Source organism: Cavia porcellus, unplaced genomic scaffold, assembly GCF_034190915.1.
Source record: "Cavia porcellus strain 051 isolate PalLab524CR breed Dunkin Hartley unplaced genomic scaffold, mCavPor4.1 scaffold_16, whole genome shotgun sequence".
Lineage (NCBI taxonomy): Eukaryota > Metazoa > Chordata > Mammalia > Rodentia > Caviidae > Cavia > Cavia porcellus.
The window spans coordinates 14,685,610-14,705,634 of NW_026947499.1; the positions used below are offsets into that span (position 1 = coordinate 14,685,610).

At 43.5% G+C, this 20,025-nt stretch overlaps 2 protein-coding genes across 4 annotated transcripts in view; one reads left to right on the forward strand and one right to left on the reverse strand.

The window, feature by feature from the left end:
* Ksr2 (kinase suppressor of ras 2) overlaps window positions 1–18,143 on the reverse strand; it is a 397,441-nt gene extending 379,298 nt beyond the window's left edge. For all 3 annotated transcript variants that reach the window (XM_063225734.1, XM_063225732.1, XM_063225733.1), the window contains exon 1: window positions 17,765–18,143. In XM_063225734.1, the coding sequence (XP_063081804.1) occupies window positions 17,765–17,944 (180 nt within the window). In that variant the 5' untranslated portion in view covers window positions 17,945–18,143. The remainder of the gene's footprint in view (window positions 1–17,764) is intronic.
* Window positions 18,144–18,216: 73 nt separating this feature from the next.
* The window catches only part of Rfc5 (replication factor C subunit 5), a 47,975-nt gene continuing 46,166 nt past the window's right edge, over window positions 18,217–20,025 (forward strand). Inside the window, exon 1 of the mRNA XM_063225739.1 lies at window positions 18,217–18,276. The gene's annotated coding sequence lies outside the window, so the exon portion shown is untranslated. The remainder of the gene's footprint in view (window positions 18,277–20,025) is intronic.

Genomic DNA, 20,025 nt, shown 5'->3' on the forward strand with positions numbered 1-20,025 from the left:
GCAATTTAGAAACATTTCGTCTCAAAATAAAAATTAATTGATTAATTTTTTAAAGGTTGAGGATACAGCTGAGTGCAAAGGACCTGAGTTCAGTTTAAAAATTTTAAAAAGCTTCTTACACAAAAATCTCTAGGCCCAAACAGTTTCACTGGTGAATTCTAACCAACTTAATAATAAAGAAGAAATAATGCTAATTCTACACAGTCTCTTCAGGAAAACAGAATTAGAGGGAATGCCTCCCAAGTCACGATGAGGTTTAATACAAGCCTGGTACTATCCTGATACTTAAATTAAACAAAGACAGTACGAAATAAAGAAAACCCACAGACAAATGTCCTTCATGAACACACACACAAAACAAAAATCCTCAATAATACCCTAATAAATCAATTCCAGCAATGTATTAAAATAATGTATTACAACCAAGTGGGGCTATTCCAAGAATGTAAGAGTGGTCAAAATTTTAAAATAAAAAGGGGACCTATTATATTAATAGCCTAAAGAAGATAAACCATATGACCATACTAATTGATGCAAGAAAAAGCACCCAACCTAATTCAAAACCCAGTCACCACAAAAACTCAAAAAGAACCAGGAATAGAAAGAAATTTCATAATTCTATAAAGAAAAGGCCACCTATCAAAACAAACAAAAAAACCCAAAGCTAACATCATCTTTAATGCTATGAAAAGAATTAATGCTTTCCTCCTGAGACCAAGAACAAGGCAAACATGTCTACTCCTATTTCTATTCAAGTGGACATCTTAGCAAATAAAATAAAAATAAATTTTTTAAATGTTATCTAAAAAAATTTTAGTGGCACATGTTCAGAATAAGTATTGATCACATTCACCATGCGAGTCGGTAAAAGCACACAGCACACCTCAGTTCCTTCCTCCTCCCTTATCCCCATCCCTTGGTCCATTCTCATCTGCAACACAGCCATCTCCCTGTTTCCTATTACCTATCTTTCATTGTGTTCCTTGTTTACACTTTGGATTTCTCATACAAGAGAAACCATGCGATATTCAAGCTTGTATGTCTCATAATAAATTTTTAAAATTTGAAAAGTAACTACCCTAACCCTATTTGCAAACAACACAACTGTCTATGGAAAAACTCCATAGATTCTAGGGGGGAACAATTCCTAGTATGTTTAATAAGGACACAAAATACAAAATCAACCCTGCTGGGCGTGGTGGTGCACCACGTATAATCCCAGCACTCGGGAGGTTGAGGCAGGAGGATCCTTGCAAAATCAAGACCAGCCTGAGTACAAAGTGAGTTCAAGGCCAGCCGGACCTGCATAGTGAGGCCTTGTCTCAAGACAAAAAAAAAGTTAACCCAAACATGAATCATATTTTTAATACTAAAAATCAACAATTACAAACCAAAAAATAGTTAAGTAAAATCACTTAAAACACATGCAAAAATAAAACAATATCTGGGTATAAGTCTCCCAAAAACGTGAATGAGACCTAAATACTAAAAACTACAACATGCAAGAAATCAAACCACAACATGAAAGAAATCAAAGAATATTTTAAATGAATGGAGAGATACAACATGTTCATGAATTAGAACAATTGACAGCTATCGATTGCCCTGAAATTGAGCTATAGATTTTATTCAATTGTAATTAAAATCCCAACAGGGTTTTTTTGTATGGAAATAGATAAACCATTTCTAAAAGAAACTAAGTAGCCTAAACAATCTTTTAAAAGAATAAAATTGGCCAGAGATTTAGCTCAGTGGCATAAGCGCCTGCCTGGCAAGCACGAGGTCAAGAGTTCCATCCCCGGTACCAGAAAAAAAAAATAATTGGAAGATATAAACCAGTGAGTTTTAAGAATTACAATGAAGATTACTACAGTAATCGTGACAATGGTTTTGACAAAAAGAAAGACACATAACTCCATGAAACCGAATGAAGTAGTCATGAAATATGGATACATACATCAAGAATCACATTCCCCCATAATTATGTACAACAGGAAGAGGAAGAGAAATAGACACTCACAAATATGGCCAAGGTACACAAGTAATTGGAATACCTTTCCTGCCAAGTAGTGTAGACACTCTCCAAATCTAGGCTTACGTAAAAGGACTCAGAAGACAATCTGACGACATTCTCACAGGCCAAAAGTTGAATGAGTTGAATTTGGTAAGAGTAATTATATAACAGTTGAAATCCACACAAATTTTAAATCCGTGCATTCATTCCTTTTACATAAGCCTAGATTTGAACAGCATCTACACTGCCCTACATGGAGGTGAGTAGGGAACCACTGGAAACTGAGAAATAAAAATACATTTTTTTTTTTTTTTTTGGTCTTTTTCCTTTTTACCGGTACCAGGGATCGAACTCACAACTGCCTGCTTGCAAGGCAGGCGCTTATGCGGCTGAGCTAAATCCCCAGCCCCAATAAAAATAATCTTAAAAAACAGTCTATGACATTAGGTTTAACTGTCAGCTTGACTGGTGGGGAGCCATCTAGGAGGTTAATATAGCACACTTCCGGGTGTGTCTGGGTGGGCCGGGAGGCCGTGGTGTCTGTATCTGGGCCCACATCCACTCCTTTCTGGCACTGGTTTCTTGCCCTGCTTCCTGACAGCCATGAGCTAAGCAGGTTCCACCATGATGCTCCTGCTTTGCAGCCAACCAACCATGAACTAAATCCTCAGAACTCATGGCCCAAATTTACTTCTCTTTTAAATTATGAGTGTCAGAGGTTTTGTCCACCATGGAGAAAGCTGACTAATACATAGTGGTCTCAACAAATGGTGTTGAAACAGAAGGAAATTCAAATATAAAGGATGGGAGGATTGATTTAAACCTCATCATATACAAGATTTCCTCAAAATGTGTCATAGCTCTAAACGCAAACAACAAAAATACATGACTTTTATGAGAAAACATAGGAGAAAATCTTTGTGACTTAAGGTTAAATATAACACCAAAACTATCATCCATACAGAAAAATTGATAATTTGGACTTTACTGGATTTTAAATTTTTTTCTCTGCAAAGACACTATTAAGACAAAGAAAAACGCACAGCATAGGAGAACTACATCTCTGACCAGGACTAAATATATAAAGAACTCTCAAAATACAACAGTAAGGAAATGAATGATTTAACTTTTTTCAAATGAGCAAACAGTTTGAACAGGCACTTTAGCAAAGAGATACATGGAAGTAATCACAGGAAAAAACGCTCAACATCAGTCACAGGGAAATGTAAACTAGAATTACTATACAGTCATCAAAATGACTAAATTCAAAACACTAACCACACTAAGTGCTGGTGAGGATATAAAGCTACTGGATCTCTCATACATTATAAATAAAGATGGATAATGGTGCAAACACTCTGGAAAAGTTTAGAAGTTCTTTTATGAAATTAAACCTATACCTAACATATGATCTGGCCATTCCACTTCTAGTATTTAGAGAAATTAAAATTTATGTTCATACAAAAAATTACACAGAAAAAAAGCTATACCACCTTTGTTTATGATCACCCAAAACTGGAAAGAAACTAAGTATCCTTTAACAATTAAATGGTTAAGCAAACTGTAGCAAATGCATATAGTAAAAAACTAGTTAGGGATCAAGAGGAATGAAATTTGGTTAAGGGCAGGGAGTGAAAATTATGCAACAGTAAATGTCCTACATCTGGACAGAGGTTTGGGTTAAGTGGTGCACATATCTGTCAAAACTCAGTGAATACACACCTAAGAGCTCCGCTTTTCACTATAGGTCCGTTTTAGAAACAGAAAAATAAATGGTGTTATAATGGCAGAATTACTTAGGGAAAAGTGTATAGTGATGTCTACAATTTACTCTGGATACATTAAGAAACAGTAGATTCATGGATAGGGAGGAACGGATAAATGGATGGGCACGTGAGATGTAAGACTAGCATAATGTTAACGGTACCAAGCGGTGGAAACCCACTTAAAAGTAGCTCCAGCTATGTTGTGTGTTTGAAAGTCTTCATAGTAAAAATTGGGAGGAAGACACAATTGTTTAGCATGTGTTTCTTGTGCCATCATACAAGCTTCTGGGCGAGTGTGGGACATACAGATGCTGTATCATGTCACTTCTGTTTGGAATCTAAAAATGTCAAACTTAAGGAAACAAAGTGGAAGGCTGGTTGTCAGAGGCTGGGAGAGGAAGAAATAGAGAAGAAGAAATAGAGAGGAAGAAATAGAGAAGAAGAAATAGAGAGGAAGAAATAGAGACACTGGTCAAAGGGTACAAACTTTCCAAACTTCCGGAATAAGTTCTGGGGATCCACTGTGCACAGCATAATGACTCTAGCTAATAATGCTTCATGGGATACTCAGAAATCGCTAAGACACTTTATTTTCAATGTTCTCATAATACACAGTAGAAGGTAACTATGAATTGAACGTGTTAACCAACTTAACTGTGTTAACTAATTTAATTGATATATATGAATACCAAGTCAGGACATGGTACCATAAATACATACAAGTTTACTTGTCCCTTATACCTCAGTAAAGTTGGAACAAATTAAATTAAAATTTAAATTTTTAAAAAGGGTGCCTTGTGAAAAAATCTGAATTGACACTTCTCCAGAGAAGACATGCAAATGACCAAAAGGCCCATGAAAAGATGCTCAACACCATGGGTCAGTAGCCAAATGCAAATCAAATCCGCCATAAGCTATTACTTCTTACTTACTGGGATGGCCGTAATTTTCTCAAGTAGAAAATAACAACTATTGTCAAGAATGTAGAAAATTGAAACCATTGTGGATTACTTCTGGGAATGTAAAATGGTGCGGTCACTCTGAAAGCAATATTATGGTTCGAGAAATTGAAAACAGAAACATTATATGCCACTCCTACCAGTAGGCATATTTCTAAAAGACTTGAAAAGAGCAAGCGTCATAAACCTGCATGGTAAACACACACTGGGTCCCAATATTCACAATAACCAACAGGTGGAAACCATCTAAATGTTCACTGAGAAATGCACGGGTACACACGGCACGGTATATCCGTGCAGTCACTGAGACCCAGCCCTGAAAGCCGGGCTGCACAGCAGAACATGGGGAAGCTTGGAAACATGACGCTCCGTGAACCGAGCCACACACAAAATGACAAACAAAAGCATTACACTCATCTGAGATTCACGGTCCAGAGTAACCAAGTTCAAGGAGTCAGAAAAGCGGAATAGAGGTCACCATTCCCTGGGGTGAGGAGGACATTTAAGGGGTACAGAATTTCTGTTTGAATCAGACACAGATGGCTAAAATCACAGGGTTTCTCTTAAAAGAGAAACCCAAAGTATAAATAATTTGAGGAACAAAATAAAAGATGATAGGAAGCAGGGAAATAAGAAGGTGGAGATGGGGAAGGAGTCCGGGAATCGGGGAGTAGATGGGAGGGAAGAGGAAGAAAATAAAAAGGATCAAGGTATTTTTTAAATTCCCCATGATGAGTGTGTTTATTATGTGTCACCAACACATACTAATTCAAAGGAGAAAACTAAAATGAGTATTTTAAAATAAAAACCAAGTATAATAAACCATAATGTTAAAAATAAAAGAATCTCTGTTCAAGATGATAAAAAAAAAAACACTGTTGAGCCTTGACAGTGGTGACTGGTGTGCCCCAGGCTGCTGCTCTACAAACTTACAAATGGTTAAAGTGGTAGAGTTTATACATATACTTTGCACGATAAAAATAGATCTTCAAAGGTTCCCCTGTAAAGCAGTCTTCCATCCAAATGATCCAGACAAAGCTGGATGCTAAACAAAAACTGGACAACCTCTTAAGGGTCCTTTAATTTTTTTTTTTTTTTTTTGTCTTTTTCGTTTTTATTGATACCAGGGATCGAACTCACGACTGCCTGCTTGCAAGGCAGGCGCTTATGCCGCTGAGCTAAATCCCCAGCCCCAAGGATCCTTTAATTTGACAGGATGGTTTCCTGGTGCTTAGATATCACTGCCACTGACTTTTCATATGGCACGCTTATGACAAGCCCAGGAGTCGTATGGGTCAATGGATGTGCCACTTTGTTACCCAGTTCTGAGTTGTGATGAGCACATGATTTTACATCTAAGGCATGCAGAGTGCAATTGGGGACCACAAATTCACAATGCATACTTTTTTGCATACTTCCCTAAAGGATAAATGGAGGCATGGTTTATGGTATCACCCTTTTGAAACTTCCCAGTAACTCTTGGGATGAGCCATCCTCTCCCACCAAGACTAAACTAAAACTACTAAAATGAAACAGAACACTCCGAGCAAGATCTTTCTTAGCATAGAATCATCTGCAGCCTCTTGAGCCACCCCAGGATTATTCATTGCCTGCAGCCTTACCCTCTGCATCCTCCACTAGCCCCTCCTATCACTGAACATATACATTGCATTGTACACCCCCAACACACGGTGCTTGGTTTGGAGTAGCTGGGTTTTTGCCTCTCCTGAGGCATTGGCCTCCCAGCCCTCCATCATTCATTATTAAATGTGTCTCTGTTTCTTATTTTATCTTTCACCGTACCCCTCATGCAGGCAGTTGGGGATCTCGGCCAGGTCTTCGAAACAGTGCTGATGATTCAAGTAACCTCTCATCAAGTGCAAAGATCTAAACCTAGTATCAAGAGTCTTGTTCACTTAGGTCACCTGCAGCCTACTGGCTGTTGCAATACCCTATAGAAAGAAATCCCAAATGAGTTTCCACTTGCTAGGCTTTGCTATGTTGATCTCTGTGACTCACACAATGAGGGATATCATTAATATTCACTGAATAAATTAATGATACACTTAAAAATGTCACCTTCCCACATGGCACTGCAGACCACAGAGCACCACACAGGGCTGAAATAGTCTGTCCTCCCTCCTATTAATCTACATAGTAGCCGGTCATCAAAAATACTGCAGTTAACAAAAATTAAGAACATGCTGTGTATCCAAAACTCTTCAAGGCTCCTGGATGTATGATTTTGTTTATGCAAATAGCAACCCTATGCAAAATTATTTTTAAGTAAAGAAACCAAGACTCAGGAGGAAGAGGTCATTTGCCCAAAATTCCTTAGCTACGTAATACACCCTCAACCAGCCTAGAACCCAAGCAATCTCACTACAGAGCCCCAGTTCTCTTAGCCACCAAGCTATACCCTTTCAAGAGTCTGTCCAATTTTACAGGGGCTCAAGTCTTTATTTCTAATTCTTCATCTCATTTCCTTACTGGTTCAGGAAAAGCAAACACACATCCCTCTTTGGAATCTGTCCACTGCCGTAATCAATGGCTGCATAATAACTCTAAAGGGACCAGATTTTCTGTCTTTATCAAGAACAAGATTTCTATCACTGAAAAATAGAGAAATCACTTTGATGGTCAAACTCAGCACCATCCTATACAAATATTTGGTGAAAAACCTATATAATTTCAGATTTCCTAGTAGCCTTGGGAGAGGAAAATAAAACAGATACAGGTGAAATTAGCTTTATATTTTATCTAACTTAATGTATCTATGTATTATAATATATCAAATATTAAACATCATTCACAAAAAATTTTTCCTTCTTTTCCTCATACTAAGAATTCAGAATCTAGCATGTACGTGGCATATAACAATTGGGACACACTGTTTCAGTTGATCATAGCCACATTGGACAGGTGCTACCATAAGGACAGTTCAGGTCTAAAATATCTCCCTCAAAAGGAGATCAAAGAGGCTATCAGAAAATGGAAAGATATCCCTTGCTCATGGATAGAAAGAATCAACATTGTTAAAATGGCCATACTCCCAAAACTGTTATACAGATTTAATAAAATCCTGCTCAAAATATCATTAGCATATCTCACAGATCTAGAGAAAACATTTCTAAAATTCATTTGGGAACAAAAGAGAACTAGAGTAGCAAAGGCAATCTGGACAGCAAAGGCAAGGCAAGAAGCATCACAATCCCTGACTTGAAAGTATACTATAAAGCTACTGAGATAAAATCAGCATGGTACTGACAAAAAAACAAACCTGAGGATCAGTGGAACAGATTAGAAGATGCAGACACAACTACAAACACACTCAAGTCACATTATCTTTGACAAAGGGGCCAAACATGTTCACTGGAAGAAAGCCTCTTTAATAGATGATGCTGTAAAAACTGACTTTCATGTCAAAGACTAAAACTAGACCTATGTCTATCACCTTGCACTAAACTAAAGTCAAACTGGATCAAAAGATCTAAATATTGAAACAGAATCACTAAATCTATCAGAAGACAAGGTAGGTAGAAATCATGAAGACACAGGAGTAGGCAAAGAGTTTATGAACAAAACACAAATTACACCGGAAGTACTTCAAAGAATCAACACTAATCTCAACTTATTAATACGCTTTTGCACTTATTTCAAAAGAAATCACCAACAGAGTGAAAAGAAAACTCACTGAATGGGAAGAAATTGTAGCCAACTGTTCCTCAACAAAAGACTTATATCTAAAATATACAAAGAATTGAAAAAAATCAGGCCCCCCCCCAAATCAAAGACCCAATCCAAAAATGGGCATCTGAGATCAATACACATTGCTCAGATGAAAAAATACAAGTGGCAAATAAAAATAGGAAAAAATGTTTAACATCACTGGTCATTTGTGAAATTCAAATTAAAACAATACTGAGATTCTACCTCACCCCAGAAAGAATACCTCTTATCAAGAAATCAACCAGTAACAAATGCTGGAGGGGTTGTGGGAAAAACGAACCCTGCTGTTGGTAGGAGCATAGACTGGTGCCACCACTGTGGAAATCAACGTGGAGATTCCTCAAAAAACAAGAATTGGAAGTCCCATTCAATCAGCTACTCCACTTCTGGGTATTTTCCCAGAAGAATTTAAAATGTTGTATCACAGCAATATATGTACACCCATGTTTATAGCAGCACAATTTGTAATAGCTGAATCTTGGAAAGAACCCAAATACCCACCAACTGCGGAATGGATAAACAATAATGTGTGATTTTTATACAATGGAGTACTACTCAGCTATAAAGAAGGATAAACTCAAGGCTTTTATAGATGAGTGGATCCAACTAGCGACCATACTCAGACTCACATGTGTAAACATCATATTGTCTCCCTAGTGTAAAAAGCTGAAAAAGTAAGTCGATCCAAAGCTACAATAGAATTGTGACAGGAGAAGCACTGCTCAACAGGAAAGAACAGCTGTGATGGAAGAAAAAAGAAAAGAATATATATATTAAAAAGAACAGTTTGTGCTTATTTTGTCTGATTAATTTTCCATGCCTATATCTCATAATCTGAGCAACTATTTGAAGATAACAATATGGAATATGTTAACCATTGTTAATCTCTTATTAATCTTGTTTTGAAATTCTGTATCATCATTTTTATTTTTTCAAATAAAATCTGAAAAATAAAATGCCTCCTTCTCTTGGTCTTGTCCTCCACCATCCTGTAAACGCCTGGCATCATTTCTATCAGTTCTGTATTTCAATTCAATCATACTTATCTATAATAGTCACCAAAGAAACATGCTAATCCAATAATGCCCTTTTGTTATGATTTCCATTAATCCATCACCTCAAATCGCATCATCTAAACAGCCCCTCCGCCCTGCGTCACCTCTCACCTCTCTACTTCCTCCTCCGGCCCGCGCCACCTCCAGGGAACCCACAGCACAGCAGTAAACCTCTGTCTGTTCCTGTGTCTGTGGCTGCCTATGACAGTTCGGGTCAAGTCAGTGACTCTAAACCTCGGTAAACTGGCTTGTAAAACAGGAGCAGCCACAATTGTGGTCACAGCCCCCCAGGGGGACATTTCAAGCATCACAGGAACTCTGCAGAAAACGTCACTCCAGACTCGGACTTGTTTCTGCCATTTTTGTCCCTTTCCCTTCCATTCCTTGGATTCCCCCTCCTCCCTCGTTGCTGCCAGGTCCCCGGCTTTCTTCAGCGTCTGAACACAGTCCCTGCTCCCAGACACGGCAGCACACTGTGCGAGGACAGCCAGACACTGTCCCCTCTTCCCAGTTGAATTCGAGCCCAGAAAATGACCAACATTCTATGGGGAGAATGACTCCAAGTTCTGCCCATTGGAAGAAGAACAAGAAATTCCCAAGCAGAATCCCCTCCAAAAACCATAGAAGGTAATGGATCCCTCAGAAATGTTTGTCACTGGGTCTAACACACACACACACACACACACACACACACACCCAGGTTCCTAAGCCTTTCCCAATCAGAAACAACCCAATCAAAAACAAGAAAGCTCACAGTCTAACCTGACGCACCTGCCTCTCTTAGCCTGAGACATCAAACCACAGATCAAACATAAAACAGAATATACACTGTTACTGAGGACTTGGAAGTCAGACCCCTCCTTACACTGCTGATGAAGGGAATCTGGCAAAATCTATCAGAAGTCCTGAAACCTTGCACATTCTCTGATCTAGCAAGTGTACTTCTAGGAACTGAAGGCAAGGATTAGCCACAAAGATGTCCACTATGGTATTGTTTACAATGAAAAACTACAAACACAAGCACCCAACAATAGAATTCTAGTTAAATTCACTACGGAAAAACCATTGCATGCCAACGTGGACCTTAAAAATCATGCTTTAACAACATGAAGAGATATTCCTGGTATATTAGGTGATCATCTCTCCAGACTCCTAGCTTGCACAGCAACTGTCTGCATGACAGATGTCACATATCAGATAGGACCCAACTGTCAAGCCCAGCCTAGTCCATCCCCACGTTACAGATAATGGTACCACCATTCACTCAATTCTACGAATAATCTTCTATTCCTCATCTTCCTTTACCTTTCCACAGTGAACTCCTGAGTACTTCTGGAAGCCTTGAACTTTTTTTTTTTAATCGGTACCGGGGATCGAACGCACAACCGCCTGCTTGCAACGCAGGTGCTTATGCCACTGAGCTAAATCCCCAGCCCAGCCTTGAACTTCTGAATCCAGACCCATTGCACTGGTCAACAGCACGTGGATGGCTTAGACTTCCACAAAAGTCCCCAAACCTGTCTCCCTGCTCACACACATACCCTCCAGAGCAGTTGTGGCAAACCTATGGCACGCATGCCACAGCAAGCTGTTTGTACCACTGAACACTCTAAAAGGTTCGCCATGAGTGCTCTACAGTCTGTTTCCCCTACTAACTGGAGGAGCCTTTAGAAATACACCTCAGTCATCCCCACGGGGCTTCTGTCACAGTCACAGTGAAACCTGAGGGTCTTAACAAAGCCTTCGTGCCCAGAGCCCTGTTCTGTCTCTCGTTTGGTCCTCCATACCTTCCCCAACCGCTCACTGCAGGCCAGCTCCAGGGATCCCCTCGTTCCAAAACCCTGCCACACGTGTCCACGCTGGGAAGTCTGTGCCTGTGCCTGCCATTTCCCACTGTCTGGCACGCTCTTTCCCAGACACCTCATGGCTCGCTTCCTTCCTCATGCTAGTGGATCCCTCTCGAGGGAGCTTTTGCTGATCACCTCATGCTCCCCACTCTGCCTCTGCACTCTTCTGCTTTGTGTTGTGTCATGCTGGGGTGCATGGTTGTATTAGACTGATCTGTGGCTCCCGGGGAGCCACACCTTGTGGAATCCACAGCATGCTGACTCTGGCCAATGGGGCATTAGCGAAAGTTGCAGAGGACGAAGCTGTAGAAGGGGCAAGGCCATCTTGGACCCTCCAACCCTGTGACAACAGATGAACACAACCACATGAGAAACCTGCCTGAGATCACTAGAACCAGCTCGAGCTGCCTGCTCATAAGCAAATACAGGATTGCTGCTTCAACCCACTAAGTTTTGGGGAGGATTGCTCAGTAGCAATAGATAACTGATACAGTATTTTCTTATTAGCTGTGGTACAGATGACTAGCTATTCAGCAAACCCTATTTTCTCTTCTTCCTGTACACAGCTGAACTCCGTTCCCTTCAGGGTTATGACTAAATTCTAGCTCACAGAGCTGAGCACAATTGTGCACATACATCTGTAATTCCAGCTGCACAGGAGGCTGACGCAGGAGGATTGCCAGTTTAAGGACAGCCTAGGCAACTGACTGAAAGCCTATCATAAAGCCAATAATAATAATAATAACAACAACAAAAACTTCTAGTTTGGGGAATGCAAGCAAATCTGAGGAAGGCAACTCTGGGAAATGAAGCTTTTACAAGGCTCTATCTTCCCTCACTATGTCCCCTGGATAGATACAAATAAGGACAATGCCACAGAGCAGAAGGGGCCTGGTGCAAGGGAGATGGCCTGCAAGCCAAGGACACACAGTATGAACCATTCTGTGACGAAGAAAAAGACGTCACTGTATCAGCGCCATTGCACATGTAGGGGCCTATTTCTCACAGTCTGGCCTAACTCTGAGTATCCTCTCTCCAACACTGGGGTCCTATTTCTACAGCCCATAATCCACGCTGGCCACGATTTACATCAACTCACAAGATGCAACAGAAGTCACATTATGTGACTTCCCAACCTCAAGTCCCGCGGCTTTGGCTTCTCCTCTCCTGGAACACGAGGGCCATGGGAGAAACCCAGGCTGCTGCCTGAGAGACCATGGGCAGGAAGAGCCCCTCTATGCTGTCTGCCAGCATGTGTTAGCTGGACCCGGCCTCGTGAGTGAGCCCAGACTAGCAAGGGAACCACAACTAACGCAATTACAGAATAGCAACAAAATGTTGTCTTCAGCCCAAAGTTTCCCCCAGGTAATTAAGTTTCGGGATAGTTTATTACGCAGCAACAGATCCTGAGACGGAACATAAGACCAGGGTTGGTAAGTGCAGGATGACAATACTCTTGCAAGATGAGATTGCATACTTGTCCATCCCTAACGCCATCCCCAGATATTCTTCTCCTCTTGCAATTTGACCGAAAGAGAATCCAGCTCAGAACCACCTCCACCTGGCCGGGGTCCTCCTGGCCTAGTGTCATCTGCTCATCTTTCAGGTGGTCTCTGTCTTCCCAGGCTCTTTCCCATCTCATGCATCTGACAGATCAGGAATCAGCAAACTACAGCCCTGGACCAAATCTGACCCACTCTGATAAGGTCCATACACTAAAGATCATTGTTACAGTTTTAAATGTCAAAGAAATGAAAAGAAAAATGTTTCACAGCATGTGGCAACTATACCAACTTCAAAGTTCACAGCCTCTAAATAAAGATTTATTGGAAAATCATCCTGCGTGCCCATCCATATGTGATTGTCCATTGCTACTGTGAGCTACCATAAAAGTTAAGGTGCTCTGATGGGCCACAAAGCCTACAGTATTTATTATTTGCTCTTTAGAGAAGCAATTTGCCAGTCCCTGCTGGAGACTGTCCTTAGACTAACCTTTAGTCATCTTTTTTATTTTTTATTGTACTCATTCCAAAACTTTGGAAAACTTCTATCTCCCCCTTAAAGCGATGACACTTGGTTAGTCTGACTCCCCTGCACTTGGACCCCAGAGTTAGTGACTCACTTCATTTCCTATGCACACTCTCAGAAACCCTTCCTTCTGGGCAAGCTGAACTCTAAGCTGCACTGCGGCTGCATGAGAAAACCTTCACCTGGTTTACTGTTCTGGCCTGGCAACCTCTCCCCATTTCCTGCCATCTAAACCTTCCATTTTTCATTCCACTCCAAATTCCCATGTCCCCAATCAACAGGACTTCCCTAACTGCTTTGCCAAATTATTCTCCAGCGTATTCTATGGAACAAAGATGCTGAAGGACATCCTTGGAAAAAGAAAAACGCTGTAGGAGACCTTTCTCAGAGGCACAATACACGTATATGGCCTATTAAAGGCTCTGAGAAGTCCTGCAGTAAATAAAAGCACCTGTTTTCCTTTTGCTTCACTCAACTCCTCCCAAACTCATTAACCAGAGAACCTGTTTGGTCCACAGAACACTTTTTTTACCACAAGCATCCGGGACAATGCCTGAACTTGGCATGCACTAAAAAGAAAAAAGAGTAAAAACTGCTAACACTCCATAGAATCGGGGTTCTACAGAACATGCTTTGGAAATGTCCCTCACATTCCTCCTTCTCCCCCTCTACTTTGCCACATCATCTATTTCCATGTCATGTCATGCAAAGCATCTCCTGCCCATGGCTGTCATTTATTTAGCATCTGCATGTACTGTGTCCAGCTTAGTGCTAGATCCTTAAAAGTATTATCTTTTATAATCCTTGCAACCACCCCCTGTGGCAGGTAATATTCTATGATTTCTGTTTTGCCCAAAAAGTTAAATTATGGGTCAATGTTTAAATTATTGGCCCAAGATTTTTATTTTTAAAAAGTGAAAAAGAGTCAGGCATGGTTGCATGTACCTCTGATCCCAGCATTTGGGAGGCTGAGGAAGGAGGATTGCTATAAGTTCAATGCCAGTCCGGTATATATAGTAAATTCAAGGCCAGAATGAACTATCTAGTGAAATTCTGTCTCAAAAAAATAAAAAATAAAAGATAAAAAAATCTAAAACTCAAAGCTGCATAGTCTAATTCCAAAGCTCATGAACTTTCTTTCCCACCAAGAGCATCCTGTGGCCATTACTGCTGGCCATTCACCCAGTATTCACCCATGCAACTTCCAAGATAGTAGAACCTTATTACAGTGCAGCAGTAGATCATTCCAGGCTTTAAAGACCACAGTGGTGTTCCCGTCTCCCATTCCCCGCCTCCCTTGCAGCTAGGATTAGCCATCTGATCTTGTTCAGGCCAAGAATGCATAATTAAACATCGTGGGTGGGCTTGGGAGGAAGAGGTATCCTGGGGAAATCTTTGTTTTCTAAAACCAAAAATATGAACCTTTCATCCCTTCACATTCCCTGTTTCCCTCTGTTCTACAAATGTAACAGCTCAAGTTGCAGAACTCATCTTGTAACCATAAGAGAAAGACATCAGCCCCAGTATTATTGTCCTACTGAGTCAACCCAAGCAGACCAGAACCTCCAGACCTCTTATTACATGAGGAAAAAGCAGCACTGTTTGCTTCCCACCGTTAGTGGGTTTTTCATTTCACACAGCTGAACACATTCCTGTTGGACCCATATACTATGTATAATATTGCGAACTGTTTAGATCTTATCATTATTTATAGAGGTATTCTTCGCCTTGCCTCTCATCCATGAATTATGCTTGAAAGCCAAGTTGTATATTTTCATTTCTATGGGAGTAGACACATAAATCAAACATGGTGGCAGATGCCTGTAATTCCAGCACTTGGGAGGCTGAAGCAGAAGGGTCACTGTGAGAGTGAGGCCAGCCTGGGCTCCACAGTGACTCCAAGAACATCCTGAACTACACAGTGAGACTCTGTCGCAAAGAAATCTTAAAAAGGAGTAGAAACTATATTACCAGACATTGCTTATTATCAAGGTTTTGAGGGATGATCTATTCAATTTATTATTAACTTGAGCATTTATAAGCAGTGAGTTTTCACCACTAAAGAGATGAAATATGACATCTGTCTCCTAATAGATTCTGCAAGTGTTCACATGAAAACTTACACCAGAAACATGAGGACTGTTTTAAGAGTGTGGATTCTTGGACTCTCTCTCCGACTCCAAACTGAGTTAGAACCCCTGAGGCTAGCTGCTGAGAACCTGCATTTTGAACCTGCACTTTGGTGTGGCTTTGATATATAAAACTTGGGACCCGCTGGGGTAGAAAACTGTGGATACAAACATGAGGTCAGGCAGGACTTGACCTCATGTCACCAGCCCTTCCTTAGCAGCCCCTTCCTGGCCTTAGCGATCTTTGAAGCCTAAATTGGCATAGATGCTCCAGAGGAGTCCCTGAGTAGTATGGAGAAAGTAGCCGGCATTCTCTCTGGTGTGGTGGGACCAGAGGACTCCACAAGATCCATTCCCTATAACTGCAACTGCTCATCTCCACCACCACCTCCTCACCACACCAACACCTCCATCCCCCAGTTTGGATGGAAAATCTCTCTGCAGAGAGCAAACAACAAAACCATGTCCACTGCAACAATTACCACTGTCCTGGGAATCACTGGAGGATGGAATGTGTCTGAGGAGAAAAGGAAAACAAAACTCTGGAGAAACTCACAAGGCAATGCACAAACAAGTCTCAGGAATTCCTATCCTAAAGCACAAAGGAGACCTCGCACGGCCTTGGGCACTCGTTTATTTATGATTTACTGCCCCCGGCTCTGAACAGAAGCTGCTCTAGGGCACTGTTCAGACAGAAGCAGGGGCTGGGTCAAAACGGCCCACAATTCCTCTAGAAGCCAAGTGTCAGCCGTGGCTTGTCTCTGAGTTCTGAGAAAGGCAATACCTGCACCTCCCAACCCGCTTCCCACTCCCTCCCAGTCCCCTTTGACATTTATCTTATTTCCTTTCCAAGGATCATGTTCCCAGATGACAGGTGCACACAGACCTGTATCCTAGGATAGCGAACATTATATTAAAATACACACGAGCGCACACACACTATCAAAAGGATGACCTCCTGCATATTGACATCCAGCCAAATTTAAAACTATGGAAGAAAAACAAGACCTCAATGCCTCAGATTGGAGAGACCCAGGCTAGAACATGACAGCTACAACACTCAGTAAAGACTGAAGAGTTCAGGCCTTGGAAACCCACAGGCCAGAGTCAGGCTAAACTTCCCAGCAGGGCACATGCCTCCTCCACCGGAGGGGGAACCCTGCCCTACTGCCACCGCCCTGGGCTACTGCCAGCTAAGGGGAATTCCCAAATTGAATCAAGCCATGTGGACAGCTGGACCATTTTGAGGAAAAGCAGTGAGTCGAATCCTCCAGATCTTTCGAACAAGCTGGATGCCCAATGATTTCCCCGACGCCAGGCACTTTCCAAGCCTCCTGAAAACCTTCCTCTGACCAAAACGGTCTTTGGAAGGAATAATTTCTGCCATCTTCCTAAGTAACTTTGCATCCCCCCCTACTGCCAGCCCACCCCTCAAAATCCTGCTAGAAACTCCCCCTTGGAGTTCAGTTGAAAACAATGTTACAACGTGCCAAAGCTGACTCCTCCTCCAGCGCCCCTTTCCGCGAAGTCCCACCGCGATCCAAGAGGATTTTCCCACGCCACCTGCGCGTGCCTATCCAGGCATGCATATTTTTTTTCTTTTTACACATGTTAGGCCTTCCACAGCTCATTGCATCAAAATAACTGTTTTGGATATGGATAGCTCAATAGGGATTTATTTTCTCATACATTTTGCTTCCTAACCTGTGTATTACTGAGGAGGGGACAGAATAGAGTCCACGGAGCAAAAGGGAAGCTGGGGAGGAGGCCGAGAAGAGGGCTCTATGGACAGTCAGCCCCATCCTGGGAGCAAAAACCACCTCTGACCACCTGCAGAATGCGCAAGGTCACGTGGGTTCTCTGCAGCTCCTAAACGTATCACCCAGCACACAAACCCCTGTGGCACATAAACAAATCCACAAGCGGAAAAAAAAAGAACTCCTTCCTCCAGGAGAAAGCTAATGATAATGGTAACAGCCGCAACCGTAATAATAAATACAGAATAACAATTACTACCGCTACTACCACCACCCAGCCGAGCATAGACAACAGCCGCACCGTAAAGGGACTTCCAGAGCAGGCTCTGCAAGAAGATAAATCACAGAACACCGATCCGTGCCCACCTGGCTTACCCAACCCCCTCCCGACCCCCAGCGAACACAACCAGAGGGGAAGAAGGTGGTGGGGAGAAGGGAGGGAAGGCAGGATTGCTCCCCCCTCCCCCAGGCAACACCTACCTCCAGAGTCCGGATTTCTTTTTGTGTGAGGTCGTTGGAGGTAGCACATTTGGTCCTAAGCCCTTCCAGGTTGGAGATGCTCAAGTCTATCATGTTTTGGACCAACTCGCACTGCTGTAAGGCTTTTTGCAAACTCAGAGGTTGCTGCTCCTCGGTTTTCGTCATGTTTTCCTCATCCATCGCTTGTTCTGCAAACCCCCCTTCCCCTCCTCCTCCTCCCAGAGAGAAAATAGAGGGGGAGGGAGTGGAGGTAGAGGGAGTCTGCCCCCTAAGCCTCTCCAACCACTGCGACTTCTCAACAATGTCTCATGCAGAAGAAACCCAACATCTCACACAGGGCTGAGGGGGTGGGGAGTGGGGGGAGGAGACAAGAGCCAAAATTTATTATTTTATTTTGGGGTATCAGGCTGTCTCCATTAGAACGTCTCTTCTCTGTCTGTCTCGCTCTCGCTCTCGCTCTGAGTCTCTGGTCCCTGAAAAAGGAGAGATGCCGTCTCTCAGAAGCGAACCAGGTGATGCGATGCCGTCTGCACACTTAGGGAGGAGGAGGAGGAGAAAGAGGAGGAGAAGGGGAGAGAGGAGGAGGGCGCACGGAGGAGGAGGAGGGAGGAGGAGGAAGAGAAGGAAAATAGCGCTCACTCTTTACACACCGGCTCCGTGAAGGACAGAATTGTGTATTTTTGGCTGGCTGGCTTTTATGTCAAAAAAGCGCGAGTTTGCCCCCTCCCAGTGGTAGTGACACGGCATGGTCCGCCGCGCGGTGCGTAGCGCGCTCAGGACGCCGTCTGCAGGGCTCGCGCGGCTGCGGCGGCCACTGCGGCTGCTGCTGTCTCCTCCCCGCGCCGCCGCCGCCGCTGCCGGGCTCCGGGGGTGACGGCCGCCGCAGCCGCTCCCGCCCGGCCGCACACCGACATCTTGCCTGTCAATCACAGCGGGCGCGGGGACGAGGGGCGCGGGCTGGCGGAGGGCGCCGTGCGCGCGCCGGCCGCGGGGGGCGGGGGGGCAGGAGGGGGAGCGCGCGGCTCGCGCACCTGGCGGGGGCGGGGCGGGGGCGGGGCCTCGCGGGGCGCGCGTGGCAAAGTGGAATCACTCCCGGGCGCGTGCGTGCGAGCGAGCGAGGGTGCGATCGGCGGGCGGGCAGGAGGCGGGGGGCAGCGCGCGCCGGACCGGGGCTGCTCCGGGGCGGGGGGGCGGCGGGAGCGAGGAGGCGGGGAAAGGGGTTCGGTGGCCGGGTGGGGGTGGGGGTGGGGGCCACTACTCCACGGCGATCTCGCGAGACGAGGCCGCTGCACCGCGCAGCAGGTGCGCTCCGGCGGCGAGCAGGTGTGCGCCCAACTTTAAAACCCGGAGCGCGAGCCGCGCAGACGTCCGCGTGGACCTGGGCACGTCCTCTCCGGACGCCTTCTGGCCCGCTGTCTGTGGGTTCCTTTTTGCTCTTTTTTTGATGCGCAAACCTGAGGATTTCCCCTGGGCTGTAGGGAGGCTGCCAGGTCCCGATTTGGTGCCCTGGCTTGCTCCAGTACGGAAAAGGGGCGTCCTCTTGTCTTAGCTTTTTGTGGTTCTGTGGATTGAACCCAAGGCCTTCGCGCTGAGCTATATCCTTGGCCCCTCCCAGACCCCGCCCCCTTTTTTTAAATTGTGAGACTGGGTCTCCCCAAGTAGTTAAATCGCCCCTACCCTGGGCAGAACTCAGGATCCTCCTGCCTCAACCTCCCAGACTGCTGAGCTTACAGGCGTGGGCCACCAGTCCCCAGGCTTGTCTTCCTCTGATTGTTGCTTTAGAAAGAGCTGTTTGGTCCATCCCAGTTCACTTAACCAACATTATACTTTACTGTAGCACCAGAAACTTGTTTGTTTTTGAGACAGGATCTCACTATGTAGTGCAGACTGGCCTTGAACTCACTTATTTAGTGTAGGCTGGCCTGGGTCCTCCTGCCTCGGCCTCCTCAATGCTGGAATTACACACATGTGAACATGCGTCATCACACCGGGCGCTGTAGTACCAGAATTTAACATGGGTTTTACGTGTTAAAAACAATTGGAAGAAAAATAAAAAGAATACATTGTGAATGAGAAAAGTATATGAAATTCACGTTAGTATCTGTAAAATTTTATAGGAATGTCACCAACCATTTGTTTCCTGTCTGCGGTTACTTTTGCCCTTTAACGGTAGAAGTAAGGAAGTTGCCACAGACTAATGGCTCACACACCTGAACTGTTTACTCTGCTTCACTGCAGAAATGGTTGCCAACCCCGATTAA